This window comes from Amia ocellicauda, chromosome 3, assembly GCF_036373705.1.
Source record: "Amia ocellicauda isolate fAmiCal2 chromosome 3, fAmiCal2.hap1, whole genome shotgun sequence".
NCBI classification, from domain to species: Eukaryota; Metazoa; Chordata; class Actinopteri; order Amiiformes; family Amiidae; genus Amia; species Amia ocellicauda.
In genome coordinates, this window is record NC_089852.1 from 23992700 (window position 1) to 24012072 (window position 19373).

At 41.1% G+C, this 19373-nt stretch overlaps 1 protein-coding gene across 1 annotated transcript in view; it reads right to left on the bottom strand.

The window, feature by feature from the left end:
* The window catches only part of mrc2 (mannose receptor, C-type 2), a 34254-nt gene extending 15569 nt beyond the window's left edge, over window positions 1-18685 (bottom strand). The window contains exons 1-9 of the mRNA XM_066698585.1: window positions 18448-18685; window positions 10786-11157; window positions 9402-9575; window positions 5322-5486; window positions 4750-4863; window positions 4444-4587; window positions 3785-3976; window positions 1119-1273; window positions 767-871 (exon numbers count right to left, since the gene is read on the bottom strand). Of these exons, the coding sequence (XP_066554682.1) occupies window positions 767-871; window positions 1119-1273; window positions 3785-3976; window positions 4444-4587; window positions 4750-4863; window positions 5322-5486; window positions 9402-9575; window positions 10786-11157; window positions 18448-18559 (1533 nt within the window). The 5' untranslated portion in view covers window positions 18560-18685. The remainder of the gene's footprint in view (window positions 1-766; window positions 872-1118; window positions 1274-3784; window positions 3977-4443; window positions 4588-4749; window positions 4864-5321; window positions 5487-9401; window positions 9576-10785; window positions 11158-18447) is intronic.
* Window positions 18686-19373: the final 688 nt, after the last annotated feature.

Here is a 19373-nt window from a genome sequence, read left to right on the forward strand (position 1 = left end):
AATATATACTGTAAAGTATTTTTCTACTCCCTGTTCCACACTGAAATGTATACATATGTATATATATATATATATATATATATATATATATATATATATATAAACAAACAATACTGCTGAAAGAATCAGGGTTCCAAACAGAGTGAGAGAAGGGATGAAGAGACTGTAGTACAGCAGAGATCAATTTTCCAGATGTCTGTGGCACTCGCCTGCACCCAGCAGTTCTCTGTACGAGGGGGCGGCAGGCCTGGCTGACCTCCAGCCCCTGGCAGCGCTGACTATTACGACGGCGAATTCAAATAACCACTGCCCGCTGGAAGAAGGTCCTTGATACCGAGTTTGTTGTTGCATGACAGGACAGGACAGTGAATAGGCCTTTTGTGGTGGGAAGGTTCCCTGTCAGGGGAAGAGGTCAAGGTGGCGTGGTGGGTAACGTCATGCACAATGCGAAGCACGAGTCAGTGCAGAGGCATGCGAGGAGACTTCGGCCACAGTAAATTGTAGTTGGTGTTTGTACCAGAGAACATCAAGGAAAAGCGCACTGAGGAATCAGGTTTGATGCTCCTGACGTGTTTCTAAAGCTATCTTGTTTTTTGACACCTGCTCTGGATTTGATTAGGATAATTACAAATTAAGTCTCACCATCTCCTCAGTTTCTCTCTCATAGGTGTTGTGTAACTGCAGACTGATATTCAAATACAACCCTTATTATAATGTTTCCCTCCATACGACTCATTTAAAGATTGAAAAACATCCACGCTCCTACCTTTGAGCAGCCATTAACCTGCACCTTGCTGTCACTTTTGTGCCCCTGTTTCTTGCAGACGGACGGCAGGGACAGATTGCAGGCTTTGACTTCCCACCGTCCTGGCTGAAGACACACAACAATTGAGACATCTCTATTACAATCAAATATGTTATTTCACACACATTCCTCCAAAACAAAACTTATAGAATGGTATTCATTGTTGTTCACTGCAATATGTAGGGATGGTTTGTAGACTGTCTAAAATTCTACAACTTGGAGGATTGAATTAAAAGATTGAGAGAGAGAAAGAGAGAGAGACAGAGAGAGAAGGAAGAAAGGACAGAAATCCACTGGCTGACAAGACACTCACAGGCACACCAATGGTGACGCAGTCTTCTTCTTTGGTGCTGTTGGTGTTTGGCTGGAAGCGATTCCAGAAGGTGAAGAGGACAGGGGTGCCATCTGTCCACTCAAAGTTCATCTGCATCCTGGTATCATGGAGCCCGATCCACAGCTGATCTATATCTGAAAAACAGGAGGCCCATCACATCAATCTCAGGAAGAAGGGAGACATCATCTGAACAGTTGACCTTTAACTTACATTGGAAACTAGCTCAAGAACAGCCCTATTACTCCCAAGCATCGTAAACTGTGGGTGTGCAGCCCTTTTCCTGGAAATACTCACTTGTGTTTTTTTGTATTACAACTGAGCTTTCAGTTATTCAATCAGCTATTTAATTAATTGGTTAATTAATGTGATCTTAAGCTACCGCGTGAAATGCCTTTGTTTTTAATTTGGACCAAATGAGCAGCCTGAAGTCAATCCATATGCTTGTTTTGAATCGCAAGAAATCAATCCTATGTTTACCAAATACACTCACCTAAAGGATTATTAGGAACACCTGTTCAATTTCTCATTAATGCAATTATCTAACCAACCAATCACATGGCAGTTGCTTCAATGCATTTAGGGGTGTGGTCCTGGTCAAGACAATCTCCTGAACTCCAAACTGAATGTCTGAATGGGAAAGAAAGGTGATTTAAGCAATTTTGAGCGTGACATGGTTGTTGGTGCCAGACGGGCCGGTCTGAGTATTTCACAATCTGCTCAGTTACTGGGATTTTCACGCACAACCATTTCTAGGGTTTACAAAGAATGGTGTGAAAAGGGAAAAACATCCAGTATGCGGCAGTCCTGTGGGCAAAAATGCCTTGTTGATGCTAGAGGTCAGAGGAGAATGGGCCGACTGATTCAAGCTGATAGAAGAGCAACTTTGACTGAAATAACCACTCGTTACAACCGAGGTATGCAGCAAAGCATTTGTGAAGCCACAACACGTACAACCTTGAGGCGGATGGGCTACAACAGCAGAAGACCCCACCGGGTACCACTCATCTCCACTACAAATAGGAAAAAGAGTCTACAATTTGCACAAGCTCGCCAAAATTGGACAGTTGAAGACTGGAAAAATGTTGCCTGGTCTGATGAGTCTCGATTTCTGTTGAGACATTCAGATGGTAGAGTCAGAATTTGGCGTAAACAGAATGAGAACATGGATCCATCATGCCTTGTTACCACTGTGCAGGCTGGTGGTGGTGGTGTAATGGTGTGGGGGATGTTTTCTTGGCACACTTTAGGCCCCTTAGTGCCAATTGGGCATCGTTTAAATGCCACGGCCTACCTGAGCATTGTTTCTGACCATGTCCATCCCTTTATGACCACCATGTACACATCCTCTGATGGCTACTTCCAGCAGGATAATGCACCATGTCACAAAGGTCGAATCATTTCAAATTGGTTTCTTGAACATGACAATGAGTTCACTGTACTAAACTGGCCCCCACAGTCACCAGATGTCAACCCAATAGAGCATCTTTGGGATGTGGTGGAACGGGAGCTTCGTGCCCTGGATGTGCATCCCACAAATCTCCATCAACTGCAAGATGCTATCCTATCAATATGGGCCAACATTTCTAAAGAATGCTTTCAGCACCTTGTTGAATCAATGCCACGTAGAATTAAGGCAGTTCTGAAGGCGAAAGGGGGTCAAACACAGTATTAGTATGGTGTTCCTAATAATCCTTTAGGTGAGTGTATACTGTCTGCAGCATATTGAAGAACCAAACATTTACTACTTGAATACAATATTCTTCAAAACTAGGCACCAACTCGATTTTAAGCATGTCGTTTAAAATAATAAATAAACAAATCAAGTAATTTACACTTAAAAAAATAAAAATAAAAAATAAAAATAAAAATAAAATATATATATATATATATTGCTGCCTATATGGAATACACAGGACAAGGTCACGTTTAATTAATAAGATGTTTATTCAGGCCTGAAAGGAGACATGATCTGTGGACTGAGCCCGAATAAAAATAGACCCTTTTGCTTTCAACAAACCCTCATCTGTGACCTTCGAGGGACTCGGGACTTGACTTAGAGACAACAGGAACCTTTGTTATCCATAGTCTGATTTGTGCTTCTCTACATTTGGCAGTGTCAAGCTAGAGATAATTGAATGTTTTGAGAACCAAGCAATAGAAGGTCCCAACCATGTGAATTTACCAACATCAGCAAAAACTGAGACATACTCGTCACAAGGGAAAGCAAGGCCCTCTGTACCAAGGGCAGACCTGGTAGTGACTCTTACAGGTCCCTTGAGAGAACAGACATAGCCAAACTAAGTTCAATGATTTCTGAGCATTTCTCACATTTCTCATATGACATAATAGCACAGTAGTTTGTTTCATTTTATACAAGATTACAGACCATTTTGTTGCCTTGTGGTAAAAGGTTTGCCAAAGCAGTATTCAAAAGCCTCAAACTAACAAAAGCCAAAGCAAGAGAGTCAGGAAAATAGACTTTTCATGCCAAGAAGTTGCAGTAAAGGAAAAAGAAAACGAAAACAAAAACAATACCAAGCACCAAAGCAAAAGCAAGCGAAAAAGGGATCCTTGGAAAAGTAAGAAACTAAAAGTCAAAGAGGAAGATGGGACAAATGGCCTCTTCCTATTGGTTGAATGCTTACCACGTGTCAAGTTCTTCATGATGAAATCCAGTTCGGTCCGAGTGTGGATGCTCACTAGGCCAGCCTCCATCTTCTGACAGGCTTTCTGCGCGTCCTTCCAGACCATCTTCTCAACGTTGACACGATAACAGCTGGACTGGAAAGCATTCCAGCCCACATCACAGTCTACGTCCTTCTCCACCCAGGAATCTCCTAAGAAACACAGCATGATACTGACCCACATTTTACAGCATCCCCCGCCCCCCAACCATCTCCACTACTCAGCCGCATTCATAACACTCAGAAAACTGAAGGCTCACAAATAAAAAGGCTGTTTTTATTTGTTTTTTTCTTTCCCTTTTTGTTTTTCTTGTGCAAAGCATTAAGACAAATATATTACACATTATAGTAAAATTATTTAGATCAAGTGGATTTCAAATTCCCTCAATGAAACATATTAGTCCAAATCTCTGCCAGGGTAAGACTTTGGTGCCGGCTTTATCAGGAACCATATTTTTTAACACATCTCACTTTCATATATGGCGACATACATACAACCTACAGAAGGGTTTCACATCTAGAGAGAAGAAGCTTTGAAGTTTTCATCACAGTGTAAAAGTGGCCGAATGGGCCCTAGGTTAAGGAACAGATGGGTCAGTCAAGATCCACTGGAGTCTCACCTGTGGAGAAGGGATCCGTGGTGGCATTGGGTTTCTTCTTACAGACATAGGGCAGAGCAATGGAGCACTCTTTGTTCTTCCAGCGCCCAGACGTCTCAGTCCGAATCACCGCACAGCTCTCCTGGTCCTGTTGATCTGGCTGGTCTGGAAGAGTGAACCCAGTTTTTAGAGTTTACATACTCCTGCCACATCAACAGGACAACAACGACTATATGGTACTGTTCCTAAAACTGCACTAAGTGAAGAATATATATATTTGTTTTTATTTAAACCACTGTGGCTGGGTAGGGTGGAATACACTCTGACCTGTCTCCCAGTTGAGGTATTTGAGAGGAGAGGAGTCCGACCACTGCCAGCCCCCATTGATGTCCAGGTCGTTGAGGCCAATCCAAAGGGAGGAGCTGTAACCGGTCAACAGACCTAAACACACAAACCCCACAGCAGAGACAGGAGAAGCTAATTAAAACACAGTACCAGAGATCAGTTACAGACCTTCTTGTTACTCATACAATAACATCAACCGCAACATCAACAACAACAACAAAAATTATTCTACAAGCTGCTGGCAAGAAACTCCTACAGGATTTTAGATTTGGGAATAAACTGGTGGATTTAAACAAATAACCTAAAGGGCTCCTTCACATAAAAAACAATAAAGATTTGTGCTTAAGAATACTTGAAGAAATCCATAACATTATCCTGCACTGCATCAGTAACTGTGCTGCAGGGATTGTTTACAGGAAATGAGCAGGAGTTTATTTTGTGCTTCTGTAGAAGCTTCCTTGCTTCACTGTGAAAGTCTCAGGAGCAGACGGCACATGTTAGTCACAGTGTTACAGTGTTTATATACAGTCCAGCTGTTCTTAAGCCCCCTGTACCGTTGATGTAGGTCTGCTCATGCAGCTCGGTGATGCTCAGCAAGTCTGCCCCCTGCTGGAGACAGCTGACACGAGCCTCAGTCCAGGACAGGGTGGACTGGAAGTTGAACTGGTAACAACTTTTGGTGACGGGGTCTGAGTCCCAGAAGGTCTCACAGCCAGGACCTGGGTACAGAACAAGTGAGAGAGAGAGAGAGAGAGAGAGACAGAGAATGAACAAGACAGACATCAGATCTTTGGGGATCTTTTTTCTCAAGGTGCTTTCCAGTGCACATGAAAGTCGCTGTACCCCACTGGGATGTGAAAAGAGAAGTCTGGGCTGGATTTGGCCTTTTTTTGAGGTGGGGGGTTGTTGGTATGTGAAGAATATTACAGCGAATGTACTATGTTAATATGTCAAGATCAGGCATCGTCCACGTTTAAGATCAAGAAATACAAGACATATTCCCCCAGAATAAATAGCAGATTATAAAAAGAAAAAAAAGAATACAGAAATTGAAATAATTTGGGATTAGAGACTACTGAAAAGAAGGATAATTGGTTTGTTTTCTGTAGATTGTCTTTTCATGCAAAATATGTGTAGTGTAAAAAATGCAATTATTACTCAGTTTGCTCAATGAACCACGCACAAGCTGCAGCTTTTAAATAAAAAAATAAAAAACATAAAAAAATCTGTGTGTTTTTAATCACTGAGCCAAACTCTAGGGGGCCTGCATTCCTGAGCTAACCTCTCAGTGTCACACACACACCCCTCATCCTGTATGGTGTTTGACTTGGAATGGGATCACTGCTGGAGCCCCTGAAAAAGGATCACAATAATTTTATACAGAACCATACATCCCCATAGTGGGAAAAGCTTTTGGAGCTGTAATGAAAACAGCCAACCTAAGATTTAGCTTAAAATCTACCATATTTTCTATAAAAGAATTAGTGTTGCCACTACATTATTTGTGTTGCATAAGAATGGGCCTGGTATATATACAGTTAGGTCCATACATATTTGGACAGTGACACAATTGTCATCATTGTGGCTCTTTATGCCACCACAATGGATTTGAAAGGAAACAAAGTGTAGACTTTCATCTTTAATTTGAGGGTAGCTACATCCAAATTGGGTGAATGGTGTAGGAATTACATCCATTTTTATATGTGGTCCCCCCAATATTAGGGGTTCAAAAGTATTTGGACAAACTAACATAATCATGAATTTAATTGTGAGTTTCAATACTTGGTAGCAAATTCTTTGCAGTCAATGACTGCCTGAAGTCTGGAACCCATAGAATTCACCAGATGCTGGGTTTCTTCCCTGGTGATGCTCTGTCAGGCCTGCACTGCAGCTGTCTTTAGTTCCTGCTTGTTCTTGTTTTGCCTTCAGGTTTGCCTTCAGTAAGTGAAATGCTGCTCAATTGGATTCAGGTCAGGTGATTGACTTGGCCATTGCAGAACATTCCACTTAGTCGCCTTAAAAAAGTCATGGCTTGCTTTCACAGTATGCTTCAGGCCATTGTCAATCTGCACTATGAAGCGCCATCCAATGAGTTTTTAGCATTTGGCTGAATCTGAGCAGATAATATAACCCTAAACACTTCAGAATTCATCCTGCTGCTTTTATCAGCAGTCACATCAATAAATAAAAGGGAACCAGTTCCCTATGCAGACATACATGCCCATGCCATAACACTACCTCCACCATGCTTCACAGATGAGGTGGTATGCTTCGGTTCATGAGCAGTTCCTTCCCTTCTCCATAGTCTTTGCTTCCCATCATTCTGGTACAAGTTGATCTTTGTCTCATCTGTCCATAGGATGTTGTTCCAGAACTGTACAGGGTTCTTTAGATGTTTTTTGGAAACTCTAATCTGGTCTTCCTGTTTCCTGTTAACATCTTGTGGTAAACCCTCTGTATTTAATCTGGTGAAGTCTTATCTTGATTGTTGACTTTGACACAGATACGTCTACCTCCTGGAGGGTGTTCTTGATCTGGCCAACTGTTGTAAAGGGGTTTTTCTTCACCAGGGAAATAACTGTTTTCCGTGGTCTTCCAGGCCTTTTGGTGTTCCTGAGCTCACCAGTGCATTCTATCTTTTTAAGTACAGTGGGGGAAAAAAGTATTTGATCCCCTGCTGATTTTGTACGTTTGCCCACTGACAAAGAAATGATCAGTCTATACATTTTAATGGTAGGTGTATTTTAATAGTGAGAGACAGAATAACAACAAAAAAAATCAAGAAAAACGCATTTCAAAAAAATTATAAATTAATTTGCATGTTAATGAGGGAAATAAGTATCTGACCCCTTCGACTTAGTACTTGGTGGCAAAACCCTTGTTGGCAATCACAGAGGTCAGACGTTTCTTGTAGTCGGCCACCAGGTTTGCACACATCTCAGGAGGGATTTTGTCCCACTCCTCTTTGCAGATCCTCTCCAAGTCATTAAGGTTTCGGCTCCAAACACGGCGAGTTGAGTTGATGCTAAAGAGCTCGATTTTGGTCTGACCACAACACTTTCACCCAGTTCTCCTCTGAATCATTCAGATGTTCATTGGCAAACTTCAGACGGGCCTCTACATGTGCTTTCCTGAGCAGGGGGACCTTGCGGGCGCTGCAGGATTTCAGTCCTTCACGGCGTAGTGCGTTACCAGTTGTTTTCTTGGTGACTATGGTCCCAGCTGCCTTGAGATCATTAACAAGATCCTCCCGTGTAGTTCTGGGCTGATTCCTCACCGTTCTCATGATCATTGAAACTCCACGAGGTGAGATCTTGCATGGAGCCCCAGACCGAGGGAGACTGACAGTTATTTTGTGTTTCTTCCATTTGCGAATAATCGCACCAACTGTTGTCACCTTCTCACCAAGCTGCTTGGCGATGGTCTTGTAGCCCATTCCAGCCTTGTGTAGGTCTACAATCTTGTCCCTGACATCCTTGGACAGCTCTTTGGTCTTGGCCATGGTGGAGAGTTTGGAATCTGATTGATTGATTGCTTCTGTGGACAGCTGTCTTTTATACAGGTAACGAGCTGAGATTAGGAGCACTCCCTTTAAGAGAGTGCTCCTAATCTCAGCTCGTTACCTGTATAAAAGACACCTGGGAGCCAGAAATCTTGCTGATTGATAGGGGATCAAATACTTATTTCCCTCATTAACATGCAAATCAATTTATAACTTTTTTGAAATGCGTTTTTCTGGATTTTTTTGTTGTTATTCTGTCTCTCACTGTTAAAATACACCTACCATTAAAATTATAGACTGATCATTTCTTTGTCAGTGGGCAAACGTACAAAATCAGCAGGGGATCAAATATTTTTTTCCCTCACTGTATGTACCAAATAGTTGATTTGGCCACACCTGATGTTATTGCTATCTCTCTGATTGGTTTTTTTTTATTTCTAAGGCAAAACTGAAGGCAAAACGCCTCATGAATAAGCAGGAACTAAAGACAGCTGCAGAGCATCACCAGGGAAGAAACCCAGCATCTGGTGATGTGTCATCCAGACTTCAGGCAGTCATTGACTGCAAAGGATTTGCAACCAAGTATTTAAACTCACAATGTAATTCATGAGTATTTTAATTTGTCCAATTACTTTTGAGCCCCTAAAATTGGGGGGACCACATATAAAAATGGGTGTAATTCCTACACCGTTCACCCAATTTGGATGTAACTTCCCTCAAATTAAAGATGAAAGTCTACACTTAAAGCACATCTTTGTTTCCTTTCAAATCCATTGTGGTGGCATACAGAGCCACAATGATGACAATTGTGTCTCTGTCCAAATATGTATGGACCTAACTGTGTATACCAAGTTATGACATCAAGTTATTCTTACAGTGCAAGTACACGCAAGACCCTGCCGTTTATCTCTGCAGGTTATACTGTACAGCAGGGGTCTCCCACACCAGTCCAAAATAAAAGTGTCCGCTTTTCAAAGAAAAAAAAGCAAGCTCCCTAGTAGTACCTGAATCAGACACTGATGTAAGACACCTAGAAAACCTAAAAAGGACCAGGGTTGGGGAACTCTGGCCTAGAAAATGAGGCTCAAAACGAAGGCCCCTGAATGTCAAGCCAAAAGAGAAGCATACTCACTCTTGACTGGGCAGAAGCCCCATCTCTCATCCTTTCCGTAGTCTGTGGTGGTGGCGCACCAGAGGTGTCCATCTTCCCGGCCTATACTGGTGCACTCGTGGAACCACTGGTTGTCGTACATAAAGGGGATGGTGCAGGGCCGGCCGTGAGAGTTCCCCTGAATGGTGTAGATCTCTGGGGAAGGAGGAAGGCAAGTGAAAGAGAATTCAGAGCTGTGTGGCTAAATAGTGTAAACACACACATATAAATACATCTGAGAGGGATTTTTTCAACCATTGCTTGAGTTGCTCCAAACTCAATGTGACCATCCCTTCACTCCACTTAGTTCTTAACAGCATAGTACTGCAGCAGCTTTGTGTGTTTGGGAGCGCTGGTACACACATGGAGTCCTGACTGAAACATTGCAACCACGCTGGCAGAAGACCCGTGATCAGAACCGCATAGTACGTACTGGCCATCATGGTGCCGTTAACAAGCCTGTCATAACGTTTGAGTGACTTAATAAGGCTTCAGCTTTGGCTTGTGGCACTGTTTTCAATTGCAGTAACGTCTATCCCCTCAGTGGACTATGGGAAGTCTCCAAAATGGATTACAGACAATTACACTGCACATGGCATGCACCAATCAATGTCTATTCCACGATAAACCCCTGTCTGCTCTGATCCACGTAACGGGGAGGGAAGCTTTTAATGTCAGAGAAGACAAGGACTATATTCCAAGAGGCTGACGTTCACCAGGCTGAGAGCTCACAGAATCCAAAGCCGTTTTATTGCACTGAAAGGGATCTCATCAAGTGTGAGAGAAAAAAAAAAAGGTTAAAAGCTCCCCACATGCTTCTTATCACAATTTTGCATTGCTGACTCAAGTCAATAGTAATAATTTTTTTATCTTTACTTTAGACCCACAGTTTAAATACTTCATGCTCAGATCATTAAACTATAACCAATTTCTTTCCTCAGAGACTAATTCATCAGCCCTTCTCTACAGGGTGTTGAGGCTCTAATTCAAACCGGTTCACAAGCAGGCCCAGGGCCTAGTTTTTGCCTTTGCACAGCAGAAAAAGAGATCTGTGAAAAGACTGAATACTAAGTGAAAGGGAAAACAACTGTTTACAATCCATTAGACAAGTTTGAGGGATAACTTCTACAGCCTGTTTTAGAAACCACTGTCCCAGTTTTTCTCTCTCAAACAGGAAAAAACAACAACAAATCTATTATACAATAGCATTTATTCTTTAGCTTTGTTAAACCTTAATGAAGATACATTCTCCCTTATGTATAAAGCCTATTAGAATGGGACCTCAGATTTGGAACAATGTTTTTTTTAGGTGGTGGTGTTGTTATTAAATTTGAGAGGAACTTGGAGGAAACTCCCGGTGGCTTACCTCGGTAGTATTTGCCACACAGGTCCTGGTCTTCGCCGTACACCTTCCACTTAGAAAGGGCTTGGGAGAGGTTGCCCCCCAGCGAGTGTGGCAGGAAGTGATCTAGTGTGTCCAGCAGCTCCCGGCAGGTGAATCTCCATCGCAGCCTGGCTGACTCGCGGTCACAGGGGTACATGTCCAGGACAGAGTCACTGTTGTTGCCCATATTGAGCCCCAGGCAGCGCGAGGAGCCAAGGTTGTAGAGTCGCTGGCGTGACACCCACTTCCACTGGTGCGACGTGTTGTTGCAGTGCTCGGAGATGTACAGGCTGGAGGACTGGACGCCCAGGCAGGCCTTCAGCTTTTCATTGTAGAAACCGAACACATCTTTGTCTGGAAAGAGAGAGAGAGGGAGAGAGAGTGGGAGGAGAAATTAGCAGATATTGAGTTGATATTGAGAGTTCTTTTAGTTGTTTCTCATGTAGGTTGTTCTCCCCCCACTCTGATCCATTAATCAAAACCCATCAAAGTACCTATCAAAACAGCCCCTGCTCTTGCTGCCAGATTAGAGATATGATGGGTCTCCAATAGGCTGTCCTAACTTGCATTAGGATCTCAGGCTAAAAAACAAATGCACCAAACCTTAAGGGTTTGTAGGAGTACCCTCCACCTCCCCCGGGTTGGCTCTGTACTGCAGTGAAAGGGGCGGTATGTTAATCTGACAGGGTAAGATTGGTTTCACAAGCCTGTCATTGAAATGAGAGCACAATGGGTGGTCACGCCTAGCTCAGCAGTTGTGAGGTTAAGCAGAGAATTTAAGGCAACTTCCATAACTGCTCCGTTTATTCATGGCCCTGGTTTCAATCTAAACAAAAAAAAATATCCATCCTGAGCTTCCACAATCTGAATGAATGGAGACCTAAAAAACGTTCATCTATTTCATGCCTTTAGCCAGGACCTATTCCTCCGTCTCAAGCCGAGCACTGGTGATATTATTTGGTTGGCAGTATAGAGGTATCGGTAATGCATCTGACCACGAAAATCTCAGCCAATGGAGTCGGCATAATCTAAAAAGCTATTGGGAAAGCTCGGATGCACAGCCATAAAAGCTGTTCAGTGTTGGGGAGACGGTCCTATTTTTCTACAGTAAAATGTGGTAAGGTTATGGCTGGCTTTTCCAATCTCCACAATCAATTTCAGTGATGTTCAGTGTGTGTGTTTTGAACTGGTTATACATACGATCCATCAGCTGCCACAATCATGCCATAGTCGCAGCACGTAGTTATTTTCTCATCAAACATATTTGATAAACAAGCATTTGTCGTGCTTTGGAAATGACAGATGACCGTAGGGGAGGAAAGTATATAGAATTCTGTTTAGGATGCTATAAAAACACTGTGTTTTGGAGAAGTTGATGTTAATGGAGAATCTCTTATGTGGGACACTGAGTACTTAAATATGCATATCCTCTTGAACTGATATACAGTATAAATCACCCGGGCCACAATTAGAGCCAAGAAACCATTAAGAACTACATTTTTGTTGACTACCACTATGATACACCGTTGTTGAACCACATGTATGTATTGCAGTTAATGTATTGAAAACAACATTAAACACTAAACAGAAGCCATATGAGCTAGAAAGCAAGCAACTTCTATATTGTAGGCCTACATCTAAACAGTAGTAATAGCATGTTCACAGAGTACTACTTCACAGCATACGCAAAACTTGATGTTATTCGATAAAATGAACAGAGAACATTTGAAAAGCTCTGAAACTAAATAGGCACACATTACCAACTAATCAAGATAGGAAGTAAAACTGTCTCTTGGTAGTTAGTGAATAACTGTTGTATTTTTAACTGAAGTTTAAATATCAGTTGCATTGAGGCTTGAATGTTAAACAAAGTTTTCATAAATCTGTGCCATGTGTGATCATTCGGATTCTGCTTTCTGACTAGTGGCTCAGTATTAAGGGAAAGATCTGAACTAAACTAAAAAACACTCAAGAGTGCTTCACGCTGTCACGAATGTCTCAGTTGAGTGCAGTTTATCAGATTATGAATTTCAATGATGCTTTACTTTCAAGACAACAGTGTATCAAATACTGTTGCCTTAAGATCAGAGCACAGGTGGGCAATGACACTACAGTATCTCAGAGTGACTCAGGGAGAGCCGAGAGGTGAATCGGAGACTTCCTGGATACAAGCATGTGCTTTCAACTGCTGGATCACACAATGAATCACACTTTCTGATCTCCTTGCTGCTCTAACAACTATACTGCCTGGAGGGGAGGCAACCATTAGCCCTAGGCCCTAAGCCATGGACCGCCAGAGATTTATTTTCTCCTACATGCCATCCATAGGAGTTTTTTTTAGTTTTTCTCTCCTCTGTGCCTAAATGGTTTGTTTATTTCAATATTCATTTACTTTATTTTAGATCATGTAAACTGTTTAAAGGTCTATATTTAATTTAATTGGTTTTATTATTTATGTATTATTTTATTTTGCTGCACGTTTGTTGTATGCTTACCAGTCTGTAAAGCGCTCTGTGGCTACCCTGCAAAGGGCGCTATACAAATACAAATTGATTGATTGATTGATTGATTGATTGATTGAATGTCCTGCAAAATCACTTGCAAACATAATGCTAAATTGCAGCAGCAAGTGGAGGATATTTTGCACCCATCTTGAAAGTATTTTTAAATTCACTAGGTCTCTCCACTCTCCATCTGCCAAGACTGTGTGTGTATGGCAGAGAGCAGCAAAGTGAAATGACTATTGCTGATCCCTCTGATAGTGGCTGGTGGGCCACCATAACATCTGGAATGACAGGAGATCGTATCTGATGCTGATTACAAAATCTGTGTGGTTTTCTAAGCCCGCATTTCCATCAGTCTAGGTCGCCAATGGCAGGAAGTGAGCCCTGGCTGGGCCCGAGAAGGCAGCAGACAGAGGTGTTGTAAAAACTCCCCATAAAGTGGGGGCTGAAAAGGAAAAAGAAACAAATACCTCTTTGGGCCCCATGTCATTAGCAGACGGGAAAAGAAAGTTGGAAAATAACAGAGAATATTACTATTATTATCTGTCTTAGGATATATGTGTGTGTGTGTGCATGTGTGTGTGTGCGTGTGCGTGTGTGAATGAGAGTGTGTGTAACGGATAGCTTCCACCTTGAGCCTCATAAAGTGACTAAATTAATTAAAAGGCTACAGTTTACTAGCAACTTATATTTAACTACAAAGACACAACAGGTGCTTGGACTCTTGATTGTTTCTGCCATTACACTATTGTTTAAATCCAATATTTATTTGTTGAATTATAAACAACCACAGCATGCAAGGTCAGTGGAGTAGCAATAGAAAGTCACTTTTGGTGCTTGAAACAAATCCAGTCTTTACTGCTAGACAGTGTGTTTTTGATTGACTTTTGAACTTTAAAGTATGACAACTGTATTCTTCCTACATTACTACTATAAGCATGTAATTTTTCAATGTCCATACTCTGTGTTTGGCATTATGCCCACTCTTGGCTCCCTGGATGCTCACTCAGCCGAATCCAGTATTGCCTCAAATATGACACCATTGTATTACTTGCAAAAGGCACAAAAATCTTTGTTCGTAACTAAAGAATGTATAACCTTACACTTAAAAGAAATATATGGTTTCAAATTACTTTTAAAGGGTATTCAGGCTCTTTAACAACAGTTACCATATGCTTGCTTATCTAAAGTATAGGTCCTATTCAGTCTATATGTAAGGATGCTTCATTTTCTGTGTGGCTTGTTGTTTTTTTAAGTAGTACCAGAAAAAATGAAGACTCCCCTTTGTTAACAGAAGATAAATAAACGAATAAGATAATTTTAAGAGCGGGTACAAGTTAGGAAATTCCAGGTATGTTTAAAATAGAGAGAATGACATTGCTAACAGCTGAATCTTGTCACAAGTCTGGGTGAAAAGTGAAGCGTGCAAGATAAAGACATCAATCACCTTACATGACCTTTTTAATGCACGCATCTCAATGGAGTCAAGAGCCTCTGTGATGAACTGATAATATACTTTCATCATTACAACCCTTTTACATAACCGATTATGTGAAACTGGGATGACTAAAAGCAAACCATGTTATATTGTTTCAATTCCATTCCAAGCATTGAAAAAGACAGAAATATTCATCATGGGAAAAGAGGGACGTGCAGTTACACCGGATTTTAAATTCAGCGGGTTTTGCGATTTAACCTTGCTCCAACACAATACAGCTGCCCCCATTTCCTCCCAACAACAAGTTCGATCTCCAGCCAAAAATAACTTCTATTAAAGTCACACAACACCCACTCCACTCCACCCCCTTCCTTCCCACCTCCTCCTTCAGGTCTGTTTCAGTAACTTGTTGTTTTGTTTAGAGATTCCACATGGCAAACATGTTGAGCATCAAGTCAGCCATTCACCATAAATCTCAGGCCAAGAAAATAAACCAAGGTGGCTGGGAAGACAGAGGCTGCTGGGGGGGCTAGCAAAACAGAAAGTTCAGAAAGTCCATAAGCGAGGACCCCTTGTGTTTGCACAGATGTTTTCATTGGGATCAAGGACAGATTCCTGTATTGTAAAAGCTACACACATACAATCTCTAATATTCTAATATATATAGTACTCTTTCCATTTTATAACTTTTATTAGCCTCAAAAGACTATTTTGTACACCATATATCTGTAGATCTATTGTTTTTAAATTTCGTAAGACACACACACAAACACACAAACACAGACCCACCCACCCACACATTTGTATTTCTTGACTATGGACAGTCCCTAGACAGGCTTGAAGTTGGCAGACCAGCACCAACACAGATAATTTCCGGGGGATTACAGTGCCTTGTGCACTCTCACTGGTAAAGAGCATGTATCACCAGGAGGTTTTAGAAGTAGCTCTCACTGCCCTCCTGCTGAGAATTTGGCTGCCCTTTCTCTGCAGCAAATGCACAGTGGAAAAGAGAGGAGGAACTAAATTAAATAAAGCTGTCGATTTGACCTCATGTCCAAGGGGACTAATTCTTCTCAGTACAGTTAAGCAATGGTAAGTCAAGCTGAAGACCAATTGCAAACAGGATGTTGGAATGCTGCACACTAATTGGGCAGTCAGACATCCCAGCCAAAGTGCAATCTCACAATTAGGTGCCACAGCCTGATAGATACAATCTAAAATAAGGCTCAAAACTACAAAAAGAGCCAACACCATAGCTGCATTTTTTGTTGTTGTAGGACTCACACTACACGCTAGAGGAAAATAGGTTTGATATGATCATGAGAGGAGTGGGAACTGTGGGGAACTAAGTAGAAGTATGAAAAAAATACCGATATATGGGTTACATATTGGGAGAAGACTTCTGCACTTCACAGTTCTACTTCCTCTGGCTGAAGTATAACAAAAGAGAAAGCATATTTATAAAGCTTCAACAGCTGTGAAGAATTTTAGTTACATACAAGATTGAGGCTCTCGGATCCAAGATCTGAAACAAAGCTCATTTCGCCTGCCCCCCCGCCCCGATTACAAGACTTGGCACTTTGTTATGCACAACCAAGAACAACCAATTTGCATAAAGAAGTGCCACCTTTTAATAGTCAGGAAATCAGCTGAACTTTATTTCCATTAATGCCTTCTGGTCCTGATCTGTGAGAAAGACTGTGAACTCTCTCCAGTGCTGCAATATCACTTATGTATTGAATTATATTTTTTGCAACCCAATATCTCATCTGAGGTCATAGCTCTAAACAGCTTTTACTGTATACTATCCAAGAATTTAGATCACTGCATTCTGTTATTTCTTCCCATACTACCTGGCTATTGAGATTGCCTTTCTCTATCACCCAATAGGTATTCAGAGTGTGTGCATTGGTCTTAAAGGCTACTTTGCATATCATGACATAAGATATAATGTCGCCTACTATTGTATCCTGTCCAAATCTGTTCAATGTTTCTTTGCTGATGAGAGACTCAGTTACCCCTCAGAATTCTGTGAATTCTGCAATAGTGTTGGATTCTGGGTAATTGATGTAGATAAGTAAAAGCAGCAGTTCAAAAACTCCCCTGTGTATATAAAGTGCTGAACTATGACAGGGGATCTAAGGTTAGGTACCAGCTTGCCTTGTTTCTGCCCATTCCCCAGAGCGAGATTAAGCTTGATTGACATCTCCCTCTTTCATTTCCATGAACCACAGAATGATAGGCAATCATTAATGAAATGCAAGAGGTACTGGTTTAAATTAGATTAGATAATTATTAGATCATTAGATAGACTGGGAGAATTATAACTTAATTAGATAGTCAGTTCCTTATTCTTAATATGAGCAAATGACACGTTGCTCGTTTTACACAGCTGCATTTTCGGTGATATGCACATGCATTTCAACTGGTCATTCATTAAGATCTGCTCGTTTACTTATTAAATTAGACTAGTAATATTGACTTGAAGACAAAGCTATCTAAAAACATGTATTAAAACACAGTGCAATGTCAGTCATTGCTTTGGCACCATTCGACATTTAAACCTGTGGCACAATCCCTTTAACGGTTGTTAATGCAATTTCGGGCCCTCACAGCTAAAAAAACCGAAGTAAAATTCAGGGGAATACAGCCTCACAATTTTATTTGAAAAAAAATGCTATTTTTTTACTTAAACAATGAATGCATAAATATCTAGTTGATTTCACTAAGTATACTTGAATGCCTTAAGATGGTATTAGACATAATACTAATTATGACATAAGAAGTATTTTATGTCTCTGCTTAGTCCCGTATAGTGACACAATTATGAATGATCACACATGGTAACAAATTGCACATTAATAATTGTGAACTGTAACATAAACTTTTGAGTTCAATGCCTGCAGGGAGTAAGTACAATATATAGCAAAGCTTTTTATTATTTTTATTATAAAAAACATTGTGAATTGAAAACATTGCTAATCTATTAAGCATAAGTAAATAATTAAAATGTCATTGCATAGTGAGTGGCAATTGTTATGTATATTTGAAAGACGAAATAAAAATAATAAATAAATACAAATCAATACAATAACTAATTCTAAGCTTCAGTGTCAGTTGTTTTTAAATATACCAATAAGGGGATTAAACAAACCTACTTGGTGACTTAGTGGAAAAAAAATATAACTCGAAAACTACAAGGGCCGTCAGGAATAATTATATAACAGCAGAGCAATGCAGTCCTGACATCTGGATGCCACATCGTTCAATGCAAAGGCAAATACATCCAATACATTGTGCAAATGAAGAGGAGCGAGGGGGCACAATAAAACGCACACCTTATTTCAGCTTCATGCAAGTCTACAGAAAAACATGTTGGGGGAAAAGAAGAAGAAAAAAGAAACTGCAACATGAAAGCGCCCCCCTCCCCCTTCAGAAAAAAGCTTAGCTCTCTCTCTCACATCTGTTTTTACTCAGTATTTGGTCTTTCGTGGCATTCCTCTTCTAGTTAATACAGCTGCAAAACTGTACTCGCAGAACTCCCTAATACAGCCCCTGCCTACAAAAAATACTGGGGGAAAAAACTTTTAAAAGGTGGCTAACTACCGGTACAACTATGAGCCTATGAAACATCAGACTTTAACGCCACAGATTTAAGAGAGAGAGAGAGAGAGAGAGAGAGAAAGAATCCGTTGTTCCTACCTGAGATGGCAACCCTCAGTTCCAGACTAAGGATACATAAATATAAAGTGCATCTGTAAAAGTAAAAGCAGTGGCTCCATGGAGAAGTCTTGTGACGGTCGCTGCGTTGCATGCCCGGGTTTTGTACGAATAGGTAGGGCGAATGAGGTGTTGTTTTCCCCCCAGGATGGAGTGATGGAGTCGAGGGAGAGAGGGACGGTGAGTCGGGTGCAGCGTCTGTGCGCGTCTGCTGGAGAGCCCGTGCGGAGCAGACACTGCGTCACCGTCGCCCTGCCGAGGAGGCAGACCCAGCGACCCCCCTCCCCACTAAACTTCCACAACTAACTCCATCAACTGGCCTTATAACCTTCTTCTTCCCCAGAGAAGTTGCACATGATCGTTTTCCTTCGTGTGCATGTGTGCGTAGAAAAACAATAACTTTTTTTTTTTTTAATAGTATGCGTTTTTAAGACTTTACCAAAACCCTAAAATGTGTCAGTGATTAATGTCATCAGTATAGATTTACTAGCTGTTCCGAATGAATCTTTTTAGAGAGATGTAATCATACAATAATAGTAATAAACGAATGTGTTCTAGTCTGTGTGATTTACTATAGTAAGCACAGTAAGCACCGACACTAGGAGTTGAGTTTCATGTGCAAAATGTTCTTCGATATGATGTCTCATGGTTTAAAGGTTTAAATATGACAAGGTTTAAAGGTGCTGTATTGGATGACTGCAGTGTGGGTTAATGGTAGGACTACGAAACGGATTGCTGCACCATGTGAAACGTAGCAGGAGTTATATTTAATGTTCAAATTGCCTCATCATAACTTCAATCGTTAAAATTAAATCTTGGCTTTAAATTGTGGCTTGATGGTAGCTTTTGACACAGACTTCTTGCTCCTTCCCTGAAAGCAATATGTGAAAGGTGAAGTCAGAGGCACA